General features: G+C 36.4%; 1 protein-coding gene across 9 annotated transcripts in view; it reads left to right on the top strand.

Moving 5' to 3' along the window:
* Positions 1 to 20,452, top strand: part of DCAF6 (DDB1 and CUL4 associated factor 6) — a 172,510-nt gene that overhangs the window by 141,807 nt on the left and 10,251 nt on the right. For all 9 annotated transcript variants that reach the window (XM_067728540.1, XM_067728541.1, XM_067728538.1 and 6 more), the window contains one exon: positions 18,583 to 18,721. In XM_067728540.1, the coding sequence (XP_067584641.1) occupies positions 18,583 to 18,721 (139 nt within the window). The remainder of the gene's footprint in view (positions 1 to 18,582; positions 18,722 to 20,452) is intronic.

The raw sequence follows: 20,452 nt of genomic DNA on the forward strand, positions 1-20,452 counted from the left end.
TCACACCAACAGTTGTTGAATTTCCAATCTTGTTTTCCGTTTTCTGAGGCCAATTGTTGGGATTCTCTAGCCAGTTTTTCTAAATTATCATTTGGAGAAATATCCCTTTGGACCATGACAGTGGTTTGGCTATTGTTGGTTCCTTTAAGGGCAGCCTTCCTTTCAGAAATATCGGCAAGGTGATTTCCCTTAGCTTCCAGAGAGTTAAGTTTAGAATGCCTCAGAATCTTAATAATAGCTGACAGTGGGAGGTAAGAGTATTGCATTCATAATTTCTGAACATAGGGGCCATTTTAAAATTTTATGTCCACCGGAAGTAAGGAAGCCACATTGCTTCCATAACATTCCAAAATCATGAGCTACTCCAAAAGCATATCTACTATTAGTATTGAGTTGGCTAAAAAGTTTCTTTCTGTTTTAAGTAAAAATAAAAGACATTTTTCATTTTCATCAAGAATTTTATTGAACAACGTATTCACTAACTGAATGAACTTTTTTGGCCAACTCAAATATAATATTGGCAGTTTTATCCTTGGCTAAAGTACAAGCCTGTGTAAGGGTGTATAATTCAGCCTGTTGGGTCAAAGTAGCCATAGAAAAAGATGCTGCCTCAACAACACTAAAAGGAATTGGAATAACATACCCAGCACAGTATTCGCCATTGTCACCTTTTAAAGAACCCTCAGTGAGCCATGAGAAGTCGGCATTATTACCTGATGGAATTTCCTGTAGATCATCACCAGGAGTCAGGAGTTAGTTCATCAGCATTAAGCAGTCATGAGGGACTTTGAAAATGATGGAGGGGAGAAGAGTAGCCAGGATAAGGTATTACAACGTAGAAGAATGATGTGAGGGGCAGCTGACAAAAGGATTTAACAGGAGGTGAGGTAGCTGGCAGAGAAATGTTGAGTGTGATGAGAATTCAGGAGAGCTTCTACTGCATGAGGTACAAAAATGGTTAAAGCGGATCCCATAATGATTTTCTCAGTGGCCTTAACCAAAAGGGCAGTGGCCTTAATAGCTCTAAGGCAAGGGGGGGTATCCCTGTGCCACAGGGTCCAGTTGCTGGCTGTAATACCCTATGGGGCAATGTTTTTGGGTCAGCACCCCAAGGGCATTCCCTTTCTTTTCATATACAAAAAGAAAAGGGGGGATGTGGTAATTGGGATGCCCAAAGACGGGTGGGTTCATCAAATTCTCCTTTAAGGCCTTTAAAGTCTATGTTGTCTCCTTCTTCGCATAAATTGGGCCAGGGTTGTTATTGTTAAGGAAAACATAGAAATTTGGCCATAAGAGAGAAATTTGGAATCCAGTTTCGTCAATAACCAACCAAACCAAGAAAACCTCACAGTTGGCACTAGGTTTTGAGTTTTGGGAAACTTAGGACATCATGAAGTCTGTCAAGGTCTAGGTTTAGCCCTCGTTCTGATATCAGATGCCCTAAATATTGAATCTGGGTTTGGGCAAACTGCAATTTTTCTTTGGCAACTTTAAGCCTTTAAGGCTAAAAGCTTTAGCAAGTGAATACTGTCTTCCTTTGAGGAGGTTTGAGAAGGAGAGCAAAGAAGCAAATCATCCACATATTGCAAAGTAGAACCTCTAGGGAACTTTTCTGTTTTGTTTTGTTTTTTATATTTTTATTGGAGTATAGTTGATTTACAATGTTGTGTTAGTTTCAGGCGTACAGTAGAGTGAATCAGTTATATCTACTCTTTTTTTATTTTTAGATTCTTTTCCCAGATAGGCCATTCAGAGTATTGAGTAGAGTTCCCTGTACTATACAGCAGGCTCTTATTAGTTATCTATTTTATATACAGTCGTGTGTATATGTCAGTCGCAGTCTCCCAGTTTATCCCTCCCCATCCTTGTCCTTTGGTAACCATAAGTTTGTTTTCTACCTCCGTGACTCTACTTCTGTTTTGTAAATAAGTTTCTAGGGAACTTTATATCAGCCTTCAGAATTTGTGATAAATAAGAACTCTTAGTAAAACGCTGAGGCATTACTGTCCAGGTGAAAATTTTTTGTTCCTAAGTGAAGGCAAAAAGGTATTAGCTAGCTTCATCACCTGGAATACTAAAGAATGCACTGCATAAATCAATTACAGTAAAAAAAAAAAAAATTGCTTCCGGCAGGAATGGCTGTTAGTAACATATGAGTGTTAGGAACAACAGTGTCAAGGGATGACAGTGTTATTTACTGCTCAGAGGTTCTGGACAAACCTTCACCCTCGGCCCTTACGTTTTCTCACCAGAAGAATGGGAGAGTAATAGGGGCTAGTATAAAGGGTAATGAGACCTTGAGCCTTGTAATCTTCTATTATGGGTTTCATGCCTTGAAGGGCTTCTATACTTAAAGGATATTAATTAATTCTGGGAAGAGTTTTGAGGGACTTATTTGAATTTTGATGGGAGGTGCACTGTGAATTTTGCCAACATCAGTTTGCCCATAAGGAAGGTGGTAGTTGATTCAATAGGGACAAATGGTCAGTGTTTCCAAGACTCTGCTCTACTTCTATTAGAAACTAAACAAATAAAAGATGTCGAAGGAGCATTTAATTCACCTGGTGGGTTACTTTGATGACTACTATCAATTTCTAGAATTATTTCTCCCTTTTGGGAGAAATAAATTCCAGCATGATACTTCTCTAAGAAGTCTTAGTTTAATAAATGGGTAGGGGTAGAGGGATAGAGGAACTAAGGAGAATAGGGCATGTATCTCTCAAACACCTAAACAAGAAGGAATAGATTCAGAGGCAGGAACCCCCTTGAGGTCCATTAGAGATCCCCACTATTTGAATTGTTTATTACTCCGAGGCAGAGGCCGTTTTATAGTAGTGGGCTGAGCACTGAGTGTGGCTTTGGTGTCAGGCCTGGAAGAGATTCCCCAATCTGGAGAAATGTTTCTCCAAGCCAATTAAGAGGGAGGATCGGGAAAAGCCAATATTCCTCTGAGCTCCCATCTTTGAGAATTGGGAGGACATTGAAAAGACTGATTAGAGGGCTGAAGGTGCTTAAAGCACTTAGTTTGTAACAGTCTCTTTTCCAGTGTCAGGATGCAACATTAGAAACAGAAGGTAGAATGGTAGTTGCCAGAGGTTGGGATAAGGGAGAATAGGAGAATTGTTCAATGGACACAGAGATTCAGTTCTGAACAAAAAATTACATTCCAATCACAGTGTATACATATTCAGCAAAAAAACATCTTTGGCAAAAGGTTATACACTGTTAAAATGTCCTTATATAAGCTGCCTCTTTTGTTTGTACGCTGTTTGGGATTCTGATTTAATTTTCTAAGACGTAACAGCATATCTGTTTTCATTAAACAGTAAATATTTGTTGCATGAGTGAGTAAATCAATTTTTTAAGCAGTGGGATGCTATAGAAATTATTCCAACTTGGGAGAAACATGACTAGATTTATGTCTTAGATCATTTTGGCAGCTTCATAGATGGCTGATTGGAAGGGAGTAAAATTGAAAACAGCAAGACTACATAAGAGGCTATTGCAGTAGGCCAGGTGAGAGATGATGAGGGGTCCAATCTAAGGTGATAGCAGTGGGAAATGAGAAGAGTGGACAGATGTATGTATGTATGTAATCATACATTTATTTCAGGGATGGTTTGTTTAATGCCTGTCTTTCTCCGTATTCTCTAAATGTTTTCGTTCAGTATAATATATTCAGTGCCTAATTGTCTCCAATTATAATAGTGGATTCACCTATTTCTCCTTGCAGTTCTATCAGTTTTTGTCTCACGTATTTTGACCCTCTGTAGTTAGACATGCACATTAAGGATTGTTATGTCTTCATGAAGAGTTGATTCCTTTATCATTATGTAATGCTCTTTTTTACCCCTGATAATTTTGCCTACTTTGAAGTCTACTCCCTCTGAAAAAATTATAGTTAACCCCTGCTTTGTTTTGACTAGTATTAGAATGGTATATATATTTTTTCATTCATTTAGTTTTACTCTATGGGAGTCTGTATTTAAAGGGAGTTTTTTTGTAGACAACAGATAGTTGGGTCATATTGTTTGATCCACTCTGACAAGCTCTGTCTTTTGATTAGTATATTTAGAACATTGACATTCAAAGTGATTATTGATATAGTTGGATTAATGTCTACCGTATTCATTGCTGTTTTCTATTTCTTGCCCTTGTTGTTTGTTCCTATTTTGGTCTTCCACTCTTTTTTTGCCTTTTGTGTTTTTTTTTTCTTTTTAAATATCTTTATTGGAGTATAACTGCTTTACAGTGGTGTGTTAGTTTCTGCTTTATAACAAAGTGAATCAGCTATACATGTACATATATCCCCATATCTCCTCCCTCTTACGTCTCCCTCCCAAGTCCCTATCCCAGCCCTCTAGGTGGTCACAAAGCACTGAGCTGATCTCCCTGTACTATGCGGCTGCTTCCCACTAGCTATCTGTTTTACATTTGGTAGTATATATATGTCAATGCCTCTCTCTCACTTCTTCTCAGCTTACCCTTCCCCCCCACCCCGTGTCCTCAAGTCCATTCTCTACGTCTGCGTCTTTATTCCTGTCCTGTGCCTACGTTCTTCATAACGATTTTTTTTCTTTTTAGCTTTCATATATATGTGTTAGTATACGGTATTTGTTTTTCTCTTTCTGATTTACTTCACTCTGTGTGACAGACTCTAGATCCATCCACCACACTACAAATAACTCAATTTCATTTCTTTTTATGGCTGAATAATATTCCATTGTATATATGTGCCATATCTTCTTTATCCATTCATCTGTTGATGGACACTTAGGTTGCTTCCATGTCCTGGCTATTGTAAATAGAGCTGCAATGAACACTGTGGTACATGACTCTTTCTCAATTATGGTTTTCTCATGGTATATGCCCAGTAGTGGGATTCCTGGGTCATATGGTAGTTCTATTTTTAGTTATTTAAGGAACCTCCATACTGTTCTCCATAGTGGCTGTATCAATGTACATTCCCACCAGCAGTGCAAGAAGGTTCCTTTTCTCCACACCCTCTCCAGCATTTATTGTTTGTAGAATTTTTGATGATGGCCATTCTGACTGGTGTGAGGTAATATCTCAATGTAGTTTTGATTTGCATTTCTCTAATGAGTAGTGACATTGAGCATTCTTTCCTGTGTTTGTTGACAATCTGTATATCTTCTTTGGAGAAATGTCTATTTAGGTCTTCAGCCCATTTTTGGATTGGGTTGTTTGTTTTTTTGATATTGAGCTGCATGAGCTGCTTGTAAATTTTGGAGATTAATCCTTTGTCTGTTTCTTCCTTTGCAAATATTTTCTACCGTTCTGAGGGTTGTCTTTTCATCTTGTTTATGGTTTCCTTTGCTGTGCAAAAGCTTTTAAGTTTCATTAGGTCCCATTTGTTTATTTTTGTTTTTATTTCCATTTCTCTAGGAGGTGGGTCAAAAAGGATCTTGCTGTGATGTATGTCATAGAGTGTTCTGCCTATGTTTTCCTCTAAGAGTTTTATAGTTTCTGGCCTTACATTTAGGTCTTTAATCCATATTGAGTTTATTTTTGTGTATGGTGTTAGGGAGTGTTCTAATTTCATTCTTTTACATGTAGCTGTCCAGTTTTCCCAGCACCACTTATTGAAGAGGCTGTCTTTTGTCCATTGTGTATTCTTGCCTCCTTTATCAAACATAAGGTGACCATATGTGAGTGGGTTTATCTCTGGGCTTTCTATCCTGCTCCATTGAGCTATATTTCTGTTTTTGTGCCAGTACCATACTGTCTTGATTACTGTAACTTTGTAGTACAGTCTGAGGTCAGGGAGCCTGATTCCTCCAGCTGTATTTTTCTTTCTCAAGATTGCTTTGGCTATTCAGGGTCTTTTGTGTTTCCATACAAATTGTGAAATTTTTTGTTATTGTTCTGTGGAAAATGCCACTGAATTTGATAGGGATTGCATTGAATCTGTACGCTGCTTTGGGTAGTATAGTCATTTTCACAATGTTGATTCTTCCAATCCAAAAACATGGTATATCTCTCCATCTGTTTGTATCATCTTTAATTTCTTTCATCAGTGTCTTATAGTTTTCTGCATACAGGTCTTTTGTCTCTTTAGATAGGTTTACTCCTAGGTATTTTATTCTTTATGTTTCAGTGGTAAATGGGAATGTTTCCTTAATTTCTCTTTCAGATTTTTCATCATTAGTGTCTAGGAATGCAAGAGATTTCTGTGCATTAATTTTGTATCCTGCTACTTTACCAAATTCATTGATTAGCTCTAGTAGTTTTCTGGTAGCATCTTTAGGATTCTGTATGTATAGTATCATGTCATCTGCAAACAGTGACAGCTTTACTTCTTTTCTGATTTGGATTCCTTTTATTTCTTTTTCTTCTCTGATTGCTGTGGGAAAACTTCCAAAACTATCTTGAGTAATAGTGGTGAGAGTGTGCAACCTTGTCTTGTTCCTGATCTTAGTGGAAATGTTTTCAGTTTTTCACCATTGAGAACAGTGTTCGCTGTGGGTTTGTCATATATGGCCTTCATTATGTTGAGATAAGTTCCCTCTGTGTCTACTTTCGAAAGGTTTTTATCATAAATGGGTGTTGAATTTTGTTGAAAGCTTTTTCTGCATCTATCGAGATGATCATATGGATTTTATTCTTCAATTTGTTAATATGGTGTATCACATTGATTGATTTGTATATATTGAAGAATCCTTGCATTCCTGGGATAAACCCCACTTGATCATGGTGTATGATCCTTTTAATGTGCTGTTGGATTCTGTTTGCTAGTATTTTGTTGAGGATTTTTGCATCTATGTTCATCAGTGATATTGGCTTGTAGTTTTCTTTCTTTGTGACATCTTTGTCTGGTTTTGGTATCAGGGTGATGGTGGTCTTGTAGAATGAGTATGGGAGTGTTCCTCCCTCTGCTATATTTTGGAAGAGTTTGAGAAGGATAGGTGTTAGCTCTTCTCTAAATGTTTGATACAATTCACCTGTGAAGCCATCTGGTCCTGGACTTTTGTTTGTTGGAAGATTTTTAATCACAGTCTCAATTTCAGTGCTTGTGATTGGTCTGTTTATATTTTCTATTTCTTCCTGGGTCAGTCTCAGTAGGTTGTGCTTTTCTAAGAATTCGACCATTTCTTCCAGGTTGTCCGTTTATTGACATAGAGTTGCTTGTAGTAATCTCTCATGCTCCTTTGTATTTCTGCAGTGTTAGTTGTTACTTCTCCTTTTTCATTTCTAATTCTATTGATTTGAGTCTTCTCTCTTTTTTTCTTGATGAGTCTGGCTGATGGTTTATCATTTTCGCTTATCTTCTAAAAGAACCAGCTTTTAGTTTTATTGATCTTTGCTATTGTTTCCTTCATTTCTTTTTCATTTATTTCTGATCCGATCTTTATGATTTCTTTCCTTTATGATTTCTTTCCTTCTGCTAACTTTGGGGGTTTTTTGTTCTCTCTCTGATTGCTTTAGGTGTAAGGCAATCTTTATGATTTCTTTCCTTCTGCTAACTTTGGGGGTTTTTTGTTCTCTCTCTGATTGCTTTAGGTGTAAGGTTAGGTTGTTTATTTGAGATGTTTCTTGTTTCTTAAAGTAAGATTATATTGCTATAAACTTCCCTCTTAGAACTGCTTTTGCTGCATCCCATAGGTTTGGGGTCGTCGTGTTTTCATTGTCATTTGTTTCTAGGTATTTTTTGGTTTCCTCTTTGATTTCTTTACTGATCTCTTGGTTATTAAGTAGCATATTGTTTAGCCTCCATCTGTTTGCATGTTTTACAGATTTTTTCCTGTAATTGATACCTAGTCTCATAGCGTTGTGGTCGGAAAAGATACTTCGTACGATTTCAGTTTTCTTAAATTTACCAAGGCTTGATTTGTGACCCAAGATATGATCTATCCTGGAGAATGTTCCATGGCTACTTGAGAAGAAAGTGTGTTCTGTTATTTTTCAATGGAATGTCCTATAAATATCAATTAAGTTTATCTTGTTTAATATATCAGTTAAAGCTTGTGTTTCCTTGTTTATTTTCGTTTTGGATGATCTGTCCATTGGTGAAAGTGGGGTGCTAAAGTCCCCTACTATGATTTTGTTACTGTTGATTTCCCCTTTTATGGCTGTTAGCATTTGCCTTATGTACTGAGGTGCTCCTATGTTGGGTGCATAAATATTTACAATTGTTGTATCTTCTTCTTGGATCGATCCCTTAATCATTATGTAGTGTCCTTCTTTGTCTCTTCTAATAGTCTTTATTTTAAAGTCTATTTTGTCTGACATGAGAATTGCGACTTCAGCTTTCTTTTGATTTCCGTTTGTGTTGAATATCTTTTTCCATCCCCTCACTTTCAGTCTGTATGTGCCCCTAGGTCTGAAGTGGGTCTCTTGTAGACAGTATATATATGGGTCTTGATTTTGTATTCATTCAGCCAGTCTGTGTCTTTTGGTTGGAGCATTTAATCCATTTACATTTAAGGTAATTATCTATATGTATGTTCCTATTACCATTTTCTTAATTGTTTTGGCTTTGTTATTGTAGGTCTTTTCCTTCTCTTATGTTTCCTGCCTAGAGAATTTCCTTTAGCATTTGTTGTAAAGCTGGTTTGGTGGTGCTGAATTCTCTTAGCTTTTGCTTGTCTGTAAAGGTTTTAATTCCTCTTTCGAATCTGAATGAGATCCTTGCCAGGTAGAGTAATCTTGGTTGTAGGTTTTTCCCTTTCTTCACTTTACATATGTCCTGCCACTCCCTTCTGGCTTGCAGAGTTTCTGCTGAAAGATCAGCTGTTAACCTTATGGGGATTCCCTTGTATGTTATTTTTCCCTTGCTGCTTTTTATATTTTTTCTTTGTATTTAATTTTTGATAGTTTGATTAATATGTGTCTTGTCATGTTTCTCCTTGGATTTATCCTGTATGGGACTCTCTGTGCTTCCTGGACTTGATTAACTGTTTCCTTTCCCATATTAGGAAAGTTTTCAACTATAATCTCTTCAAGTATTTTTTCAGTCCCTTTCTTTTTCTCTTCTTCTTCTGGGACCCCTGTAATTCGAATATTGGTGCGTTTAATGTTGGCCCATAGGTCTCTGAGACTGTCCTCAATTCTTTGCATTCTTTTTTCTTTATTCTGCTCTGCAGTAGTTATTTCCAGTGTCTTATCTTCCAGGTCCCTTATCCATTCTTCTGCCTCAGTTATTCTGCTATTGATTCCTTCTAGAGAATTTTTAATTTCATTTATTGTATTTTTCATCATTGTTTGTTTGCCCTTTAGTTCGTCTAGGTCCTTGTTAAACATTTCTTATATTTTCTCCATTCTGTTTCCAAGATTTTGGCTCATCTTTACTGTCATTACTCTGAATTCTTTTTTATGTAGACTGCCTATTTCCTTTTCATTTGTTAGGTCTGGTGGGTTTTTACCTTGCTCCTTCATCTGCTGTTTGTTTCTCTGTCTTCTCATTTTGCTTAACTTACTGTGTTTGGTGTCTCCTTTTCGCAGGCTATAGTTTCGTAGTTCCTGTTGTTTTTGGTGTCTGCCCCCAGTGGCTAAGGTTGGTTCAGTGGGTTGTGTAGGCTTCCTGGTGGAGGGTACTAGTGCCTGTGTTCTGGTGGATGAGGCTGGATCTTGTCTTTCTGGTGGGCAGGTCTGTGTCCAGTCATGTGTTTTGTGGTGTCTGTGACCTTATTATGATTTTAGGCATTCTCTCTGCTAATGTGTGGAGTTGTGTTCCTGTCTTGCTAGTTGTTTGGCATAGGGTGTCCAGCACTGTAGCTCGCTGGTCGTTGAGTGGAGCTGGGTCTTAGCATTGAGATGGGGATCACTTGGAAAGCTTTCGCCATTTGATATTACATGGAGCTCGGAGGCCTCAGGTGGACCAATGTCCTGAACTCAGTTCTCCCACCTCAGAGGCACAGGCCTGACACCCGGCCGGAGCACCAAGACCGTGTCAGCCACATGGCTCAGAAGAAAAGGGAGAAAGAAAGAGAGAGAGAGAGAGAGAGAGAGAGAGAGAAAGAAAGAAAGAAAAAGAATAAAAGTTATTAAAATAAAATATAATTATTGAAAATAAAAACATATTAAAAAGTAAGAAAAAAAAGAAAGAAAGAAGAGAACAACCAAGCCAAAAAACAAATCCACCACTGATAACAAGCTCTAAAAACTATGCTAAAAAAAAAAAAACGGACAGACCCCAGGACAAATGGTAAAAGCAAAGCTACGCAGACAAAATCACACACAGAAGCATACACAAACACACTCACAAAAAGAGAAAAAGCAAAAAAATATATTTATCATTGCTCCCAAAGTCCACCACCTCAATTTTGGGATGATTCTTTGCCTATTCAGCTATTCCAGAGATGCAGGGTACATCAAGTTGATTGTGGAGATTTAATCCGCTGCTCCTGAGGCTGCTGGGAGAGGTTTCCCTTTCTCTTATTTGTTCACATAGCTCCTGGAGTTCAGCTTTGGATTGGCCCTGCCTCTGTTTATAGGTTGCCTGAGCGTGTCTTTTATTCGCTCAGATAGGACAGGGTTAAAGTAGCAGCTGATTAGGGAGCTCAGGCTCACCTCAGGCAGGGAAGGGAGGGGCGAGCCTGGGGCAGCAGAGGCTGGTGTGACGTTGCAACAGCCTGAGGTGCGCTGTGTGTTTTCCTGGGGAAGTTGGCCCTGGATCATGGGACCCTGGCAGTGGGGGGCTGCACAGGCTCCCGGGAGTGGAGGTGTGGATAGTGACCTGTGCTTGCACACAGGGATCTTAGCGTCTCATGCCCGTCCCTGTGTCCACGCTGATAACTGCGGCTCGCGCCCGTCTGTGGAGCTCGTTTAGGCAGTGCTCTGAATGCCCTCTCCTCACAGACCCCGAAACAATGGTCTCTTGCGTCTTAGGCAGTTCCAGTCTTTTTCCCGGACTTCCTCCCGGCTAGCCGTGGCGCCCTAGCCCCCTTCAGGCTTTGTTCACGCCGCCAACCCCAGTCCTCTCCCGGTGCTCCAACCGAAGCCGGAGCCTCAGCTCCCAGCCCCCACCCGCCCCAGCGCAGGGAGCAGACAACTTCTCGGGCTGGTGAGTGCTGGTCAGCACCAGTCCTCTGTGCGGGGATCTCTCCGCTTTGCCCTCCGCACCCCGGTGGCTGCGCTCTCCTCCGTGGCGCCGAAGCTTCCCCGCTCCGCCACCCGCAGTCTCAGCCCGCAAAGGGGCTTCCTATTGTGTGGAAACCTTTCCTCCTTCACGGCTCCCTCCCACTGGTGCAGGTCCCGTCCCTATTCTTTTGTCTCTGTTTATTCTTTTTTCTTTTGCCCTACGCAGGTGCGTGGGGACTTTCTTGCCTTTTGGGAGGTCTGATGTCTTCTACCAGCGTTCAGTAGGTGTTCTGTAGGAGTTGTTCCACATGTAGATGTATTTTTGATGTATTTGTGGGGAGGAAGGTGATCTCCATGTTGTAATCTTCCGCCATCTCGAAGGTCACCTTTTGTGGTTTTAATTCAGCATTTTATATGATTCCATTTTCTCTCCTTTCTTAGCATAGCATTTGTACTTCTTTTTTTACTTTTTAGTGGTTGTCCTAGAGTTTGCAATATAAATTTACAGCTAATTCAAATAACACTATACCGCTTCACAGGCAGTGTGAGTACCTTATAATAACAAAATCCTAGTTCCTTCTTTCTGTGCCTTGTGTCATTGCTGTAATTCATTTCACTTTAATGTAAGCATACATAAGCATATATATATATATGCACATAGATAATGGAATGCTTGTTGCTATTATTATTTTGAACAAAGTGTTATTTGTTAGAATAAGAAAAGTAGAAGTTTTTATTTTACCTTCACTCTTTCCTTCTTTGATGCCCTCCTGTTGTTTATGTCAGTTCATGTTTCTGACCTTTATTATTTTCCTTCTCTCTAAAGAACTTCTCTTGCAAGGCAAGTCTACTGGCAACAAATTTCTTCAGTTTTTGTTTGAGAAAGACTTTATTCTCATTCACTTTAGAAGGATAATTTTCCAGTGTACAGAATTCTAGGTTGGTGGTTTTGTCTTGTTTTTTTCTCTCAACACTTTGATTATTTCACTCTGTTCTCTTTTTGTTTCATGGTTTCTGAGGAGAAGTAGGATGTGATTCTTATCTTTGTTCCTTTATAGGTATGATTTTTTTTTTCCTCAGACTTCTTTCAGGATTTTTTTCTTTATCTTTGATTTTCATATTTTGAAAGTGATATGCCAAAGTATAGTTCTTTTTTGGCATTTATCTTGCAAGGTGTTCTCTGAGCTTCCTGGATCTGTGGTTCAGTGTCTCACATTAATTTGGGGAAATTCTCAGTCATTATTGTTTCAAATATTTCTTCTGTTCCTTTCTTCTCACTGTGATATTCCCATTATATCTATGTTACACTTATTGTATTGATAGTTATCCCACAGTCCTTGGATATTCTGTTTGTTTTTTTCAATCTTTGCTCTCTTTGCTTTTTGGTTTTAAAGGATTCTGTTGATATAGCCTTTAGCTCAAAGATTCTTTTCTCAGCCATGTCCGGTCTACTAATAAGCCCGTCAAAGGTAGTCTTTGTTTCTGTTCCAGTGTTTTTGATCTCTTGCATTTCTTTTTGTTTCTTTCTTAGGATTTTCATCTCTCTGCTTACATTGCCCATCTATTCTTGCATGCTGTCTACTTTATCAGTTAGAGAGCCCTTGGCATATTAATCATAGTTGTTTTATATATTTTTTTATTCTTTTAAAGGGGAATGAGAGCCCTGAAGACAAATTCCCCAGTTGCTGGGGGAGGAGGCTTTATAAGCTGGCTGGCGTTGGGAGAGGTCAGGAAGCTTTCAGAGCTGTTGCAGTAGTCTGGAGGACAGAGGAGGTCTGAGGATGCTGATGGCAGGAAGGATCTTTTTTTTTTTTTTTGGCCATGTGGTGCAGCATGTGGGATCCCAGTTCCCCAACCAGGGATCAAACCCACGCCCCCTGCATGGGAAGTGCAGAGTCTTAACCACTGGACCGCCAGGGAAGTCCCGAATCATAGTTGTTTTAAATTCCTGGTCTGTCGCAAGAGGGAGGAGATGTGAGGATATATGTATATGTATAGCTGATTAACTTTGTTATAAAGCAAAAACCAACACACCATTGTAAAGCAATTATACTCCAATAAAGATGTTAAAAATATATATATATAAAATAAATAAATTCCTGGTCTGAGAGTTCCAACATCCCTGCCATATCTGGTTCTGATGCTGTCTCTTCAGATTGTTTTTTGCCTTTTGTTATGCCTTGTAATTTTTTTCCATAACTGTATATGTTGTACTAGGTAATAGGAACTGTGGTACATAGGCCTTTAGTAATGTGGTGATGTGGGGGGGAGGGGACGCATTCTGGAGTTCTGTGATGCCTGGTGTCCTCCCCTCTCTTAGGGATCCAAGAAGAGTTGTTGATTTTTCAGTCCATTCAGCTTTTACTTATTAGCTTCGAAGTGGGAACCTTCAAGCTCCTTGCATGTGGAAGCAGATTTAACAATCTTTATACTCCTGAGATAAATCTAACTTGGTCATGATAGATTATCTTTTGGACATGTTGTTGGATTTAGTTTGCTAATATTTTGTGAGGACTTTTGCATCTATATTCTGACTGAATTTCCTTTCTTATAGTGTCATGACCCTTTTTTTGGTAAATAGTTACAGTAGCCTCAGAGAATGAGTAGAAGAATATTTCCTCTTTTTCTTTTCTCTGGCAGAGTTTGTATAAGATTGGAATGATCTTTTCTTTGAAAATTTACTAGACCCTACTTATAAAATTATCTGGAACTGGTATTTTCTTTGGGGTATGTTTTTTAAGTATTATTTTGATTCTTTAATAATTACAGGACTATTTCAACTCTCTCTTCTTTAGTCAGTTTTAGGTGATATTTTTCAATTTGTCGATTCATCTAACTTTTCAAATTTATTATAGTATTTTTATTGTCTTCTTAATTCCTGCTGTGTCTTTAGTTATAGCCACCTTTTTATTCATAACATTATTTCTTTGAACCCTCTTAATTTTTTCTCCATTATCCTGGTCAGGGAACTAAGATCTGGCAAGCCATGTGGCACAGCCAAAAAAAGAAAAAAAAAAAGAAAAAGAAACAACTTTTGGCTTTGTTGATTTCTTTCATATTTGTTAACCCCTTTGTTTTATACTTCTACTTTTCTTCTCTCTTTATTATTTCCTTCCTTGTATATTATTTGAGATTCCTTTGTGGTACTTTTTCTAACTTCTTTAGTTGTATACATTCAGCTTTTTTTCATTAACATCTAATTTGTGGTCAGAGAACATGGTTGGTTTAGATGCATACTTTGAAATTTGTAGAAAGTGGCTTTGTGGCCTTGTACATGATAAATTTGTAAATGTGCCTTGTGTGCTTGAAAAGCATATGACTTTAATTTTTAATGTAGAGTTTTATATGTGACCATTCAATTAAGACTAATTGTGCTGTTCATATTATCCCTATTTTTTGCTAGCTTGACTTATAAAATAGTGAGAGAGAGATATTGAAATCATTAAAATGGTGTATGTATCTAATTCTCCTTGTAGTTCTGTCATTTTCTTTTTTAATGCAGTTTGAGGCTTTTTATTGTATGCATATATGTTAAATTGTTATCTCTTCCTGGTAAACTGAACTTATTATATATGTAGTAATCCTCTCTACCTTTAATGCTACTTTTTATCTTAGTCTGTTTTGTCTGATGTTACTGTAGCTATGCCACCTTTCATTTGATTAGTATTTGCACAATATCCTTTTTCCCTGAAATCTTTCCTTGTCATAATACTTTAGGTATGCCTGAGACAATCTCATTTTTCTCCATTGGTGAATTTAGTCTCTTTATTATTATCATGGCTACTTTTGGACTTGTTTCCAACTTTTTACTTCTGATTATCCTGTTTTACCTAATTTTTTTTAACTTTCCTGTCTTTTTTAGGATTAAGATTTTTATCTTTTTGCTGTCGTTGTTTTGCTTTTTTCATTTTTTTTCCTCCATTGGGTTGGAATGTATACTCTTTATTTATTGTTTACTTCTGAAATTTTCCATGCTTACTGAACTTTATATTATCTTTTATGAATTTTAAATTGCATGCCAAGTTAACATAAGCTATCATATATATATATAAAAGAACTCATAACTAATAATCTCAAAAACAACTTTGCAAATAGTAGGCTTTTAATAAATAGTTATTTGCTGATTGGTGTTCTTCATATGTATGTATCATTTTAATTTTATTAAATTTGCAAAGTAATAAATTACAAATTTATTATTTTCAACATCTTATATTCTTTTGGTGTTTCTTATGAAATATCCTCTAGGAAAGTGGTTTCAGTGTGTTAATTTTTTTTTTTTTTGGCCACACAGCCAGAGGGATATTAGTTCCCTGACCAGGGATTGAACTCAGGCCCTTGGCAGTGAAAGTGCCGAGTCCTAACCAGTGGACTGCCAGGGAATTCCCCTCAATGTATTTATTCTAAGTTTATTCATCTCTTTTAGAACTGTTTGCTGTGTTGGACATTACCTGACATTTACTGTCACTTTTTATCATCTAATTTGAAATGTGTGTACTTGAAGCTTTTTTTTCTGTTTTAGATCATTTTCCTATAGCGAGATAGTGGTAGGTGCCCTAATCTTTTATCTAAACTGTACAATACAGACTACATAACTTGAGATCTATTTTTCAAAATTATTCTTTATCAGGATTAAGCCAAACAAACATTAAGCAGTAAATTAGACCATATTCTACAGCAAACTTTTAAGTGAAATGAACACTTATGATTTGGTACCATCAATTCTTAATTACTATCATCTCATTGCTCATTCAACTTTAATTTTGCCCACATACCTTGTTTTAAATGATTTGAGCTTTTGTCTAATTCTTAATTTGTCATATAGTTTCTTTTTCCATTTATAGCTCCCAAGGCCTTCAGTTTATCAGCAGGATTATTTCTATTTCCTCTACTACCTGATACTCTTTTTTTTTTAAATTTATTTTATAGAAGTATAGTTGATTTACAATGTTGTGTTAGTTTCTAGATACTCTTTCGTAGCAAGAGTTTTTTTCTTTATTGGTTTCTTGTTAATCACATACTTTTAACTGATTGAGTGTCCTTTTCTCTTCCACTTTAGAAAAAAGAGAGTTTCAATCATATTAATTATGTTTCTTTTGAGAACATTTGAGCTCTCAGCCCTTCCCATTTATCACTTCCCAATCAGAAAGAGATAATCAGAGTAACCTAAACATGTCAGCTTTCTGTGTGGTAGTTTCTAACGATATCTAACTTAAAATTTCAGACCCTGTTTTTTTTTAACATATATATAGCATAGGATAAAGTTTTTTAAACACTTTTTAAATAAGCCTATAGAATTTATGATACCATTTTATGAAAAAGAAAATACCTTTTTATTATAAGACTACATAATGGTTATGTAATTGTTTTAGAAAGTGTTATTAACAATTAAGTGTCTGGTTTTCTAGACTCTTTCTATGTATATATATAAATTTTTCCCCTATGAATTATTTTTTAACCTATGTTGTAGATTCAGCAGGATAATGCTGACATTTTTCATGTTCTTGCTTATGGATCTTTCTTATTGTTTTTAATGGTGGCATAAGTATTCCAATATATGGATGTACCGTAATTTATTTAACCTATCCTTTCTGTGTATAAGACATTTAGATTATTTTCAGTGTTTCTCAAAGTACTGCAGTGAATATATATGTGTGTGTGTGTGTGTGTGTGTCTGTATATATTGTGTGTATACATATATATATTTGCATATTTGTTTTTCTACAGCATATATTTTTAAAAGATGAAATTGCTACATCAAAGCAAATATATGTTTTAAATTTTAATGGATATTATTTAATTTCTCCTCAAAAATATATTGTACTGGAACACTAATATATTGCCAGTGGAATTATAAATTGCTGTAACCACTCTGGAAAATTGTTTGGGAGTATCTGTTAAAGCTGACCATACGCACATACTGTGGTCCAGCAATTCCACTCCTGGATATATACTCAACAGAAATATGTACATATGTTCGCCAAAGCACTATTTCAGTAATCAAAACCTGTAAACAACCCAATGTTCACCAACAGTTGAATGGAAAAAGTAAATTATAATGTATTTATACAAAGTAGTACTCTACAGCAAAGAAGATGAATGAACTATAGCGAAATTCAACAACATGGATGACTCTTACAAATGTAATATTGAGGTAAAGAAGCTAGACACAAAATATATTTTGTATGATTCCATTTAGTTAATGTTCACAAACAGGCAAAATTAATCCATCATGTTAGGAGTCAGAATAGTGGTTTCCTATAAGGGGAACGTAATAATGGGAATGGAGCATAGAGAGACTCCTGGAATTCTATTTATCCTCTCTCTCTCCTGGAATTCTATTTATCCTCTCTCTCTCATACTGGTACTGGTTACATGGGGCTATTTTGCAAAAATGCACTGAGCTGCACATTTATGATTTTATACCTTCCTGATTATGTGTTCTACTTCAGTCAAAAGTTTACAACAGAAGAGTGCACTTTTTTATATATAAAACTTTCAAACTCCTACCAGCAGTGCCTATTTTCCTGTATTCTTGCCACTCTGATAGATGTAAAAAAATTTTTAATCTGATAGACATACAAAAAGATCAATTTGTTTTTATTTTTATCTTAATATTCGTGAGGCTGGGCATCCTTTTGTATATTTATTAAGTCTGTTTCTTCTATAATTTCCCTATTCATGTTCTTTACTCTTTTTCTATTATAGTGTTCATTTTTCATACTGATTTGTAGACACTTTATATATTTTGGATTTTTGGTCTATTATATGGCAAAATATAATGTTTTAAATAAGAAGTTCAAACTAACAAAGTTATTCATTAACATGTGTTAGGAAAAGTTCCTTCTAATAATTAAATCAGTCTTAAAGAGTCCATTGTTCTTTATTCTCTAGTTTTGTGGCCAACTCAGTTCTTAGGAGAGTAAAGTCAGCCTCATTAGCTCCAAATCTGTACTCTAATATGGAGTTCATATAGAATAGATTCTATTTGAAGGTCCTTGTTTTATTCATGTATATTAATATTGTTTTTCTTGACTAGTCTGTTCTTTGCTGAGAACAAATATCTTTAAACAAAATCTCAAAACATAAGTTTATCCACTGAAATTATATGTTAACCTTAGTTTCTTCTTCTGGTTTCTCTTTATGCCTTTACATTTCCTAATATGGAGAGGACAAATAATATTGAATAGGTTTTGTTTTATTTGTAGTAAATTGCATATTAATTTTGTCTGTATTATGTTTTTATAAAACAGCCATTTAAAAAGTGTGCCGCATGCTACTTCCTTTACTCTCTCAACCAGTACCAAATTTCTAAGTGATCTCTTAACTAAAACATTTTGTTTTAGTAACTCAACTAGTCTGATGTAGTCTCACTGTTGTGTCTGCCTCTTTATGCTTTTGGTTGGGGATGCCTTATTGACATAATGTTTAGTTTAAATGTTTTCTAGACTTTACTGTATTTTAATGTTGCTCATTTTCATTCTGTAGTGGCCTGTGAATGTTTTTTACTTATTTCTGTTTTTTCTTATAATATGTAATTTATAGACGCTCTGCTGTTGCCCGAATTCAGGAGTTCTTCAGGCGGAGAAAAGAAAGAAAAGAAATGGAGGAATTGGATACCTTGAACATTCGAAGGCCACTAGTAAAGATGGTTTATAAGGGCCATCGCAACTCCAGGACAATGGTACCATATACTCATGACATTCTTTGGAAGAACTGCAATTTTGTAATATGAATTTTTTTCCATAATGATTATTTTCTTATATGCTAGTGTGATTCCAATATATTATTGCACCTTCACAGTCATCTCTTTATCCAAACATAGTTCTTTTCGTCCTATAATATATTGTGAAAGACCATCATTTTTTATAAGAAAACTCTACCCTACTGAGGAACTATTGTAGAATTTTAAAAATTTTAGCTTGTACAAGTAACCATTGCTTCTTTTTTTTTGCGGTTCGCGGGCCTCTCACTGTTGTGGCCTCTCCCGTTGTGGAGCACAGGCTCCGGATACGCAGGCTCAGCGGCCATGGCTCACGGGCCCAGCCGCTCCACGGCATGTGGGATCTTCCCGGACCGGGGCACGAACCCGTGTCCCCTGCATCGGCAGGCGGACTCTCAACCACTGCGCCACCAGGGAAGTCCCCACTGCTTCTTTTTTGCTCTCTCACACTTGTTGTCTACTTTCCTAGTAGATTTTTTTAGTTCATATTAGTGCCCTTTGTTGGTTTTGGAGAGAAAGATTTGGATACATGAAATCCAGGTTCCTTGCAAAATATAGTCATATTAATGATAACTCTTTTAAAGATTGACAAGTAAAGATTTGTTTTAGTCACCTTGTCTTTCTAGACTTTAATTTCCTCATCTATGAAATAAGAATAGACCAGATGATCTCTAAGATCTTTTCAAGTTTTTATAACCCAGAAGTCTATATACCCAATGCAATATTAACTGTTTACTAAGAGAATCTTGTGAGATGATTAACATAACTGTTACTCCGAACCATTTATATCTAGAAAGTGTTCTCATATATTCATTGAGTTATCAAAAAGTATCTACAGAATCGGTTTTAATCTGCTTTCTTTAGAGTCAAGGCAAAAAGTAACTTTGGGATGGGGAAACAATTAGCTGTCTCTATAGATACCATTGGTAGTAATAATTTAATCATTCTGGAAAGCATACTCATTATTGATAGAAGTAACCAATTTATATTTCTTGCATTTTGCTGGTTAAAATTTTGAATGAAAATAATTAGGGACAGGAATGGAAAAAAAAAAGAAGACAAGTAAATATAAAAGTATTCCAAGTAACAAAAAAATTCCTCCCCTCCTTTGCTTTGCCAAAAATAGCAAAGTAGCAGCTGCACTTAAAATGATTTCAAAAATTCTGATATGAAGTACAAAGAAAGATCTTTGATGGTTCATTCATGTGCATCTGCTGAAAAATTCCATCATAACCATTCTAACATATCCTTTGTCTCATTGCTTCATAAAAGTAAATATGTATTTATATCTTTCCTTCTTGATTGTGAGAGCTTCTAATAGCTAATAAAAAGATTGGTACTTTTTATTCTTTTGGCATAAAGCAAGATACAGGAGGGAACAATTCATTTTTTTCTATGAATTGTTTTTATTATCTTGTAAAATCTGAAATGGAACCGTTTTTGGAAAGTTCAATAACATATATATATGTTTCCATTATACTGTTCAAAACGCAGAAATCCCATTCATTCATTTAGCAGTTATTAACTCAGCACCTACTGTGTGCCAAGTACTGTTTCAGGCACTATAAATATAGCATTGAACAAAGCAAATCCCTATCTTCATGGGGGACTTTTCATTACTTACTGCCACTTTATCCCTGCTGATAAATCTCTATCATGATTTCAATATACTAGAAGACAAAGGCTCTCTTC

The sequence above is a fragment of the Pseudorca crassidens genome, chromosome 2 (genome assembly GCF_039906515.1).
Source record: "Pseudorca crassidens isolate mPseCra1 chromosome 2, mPseCra1.hap1, whole genome shotgun sequence".
Lineage (NCBI taxonomy): Eukaryota > Metazoa > Chordata > Mammalia > Artiodactyla > Delphinidae > Pseudorca > Pseudorca crassidens.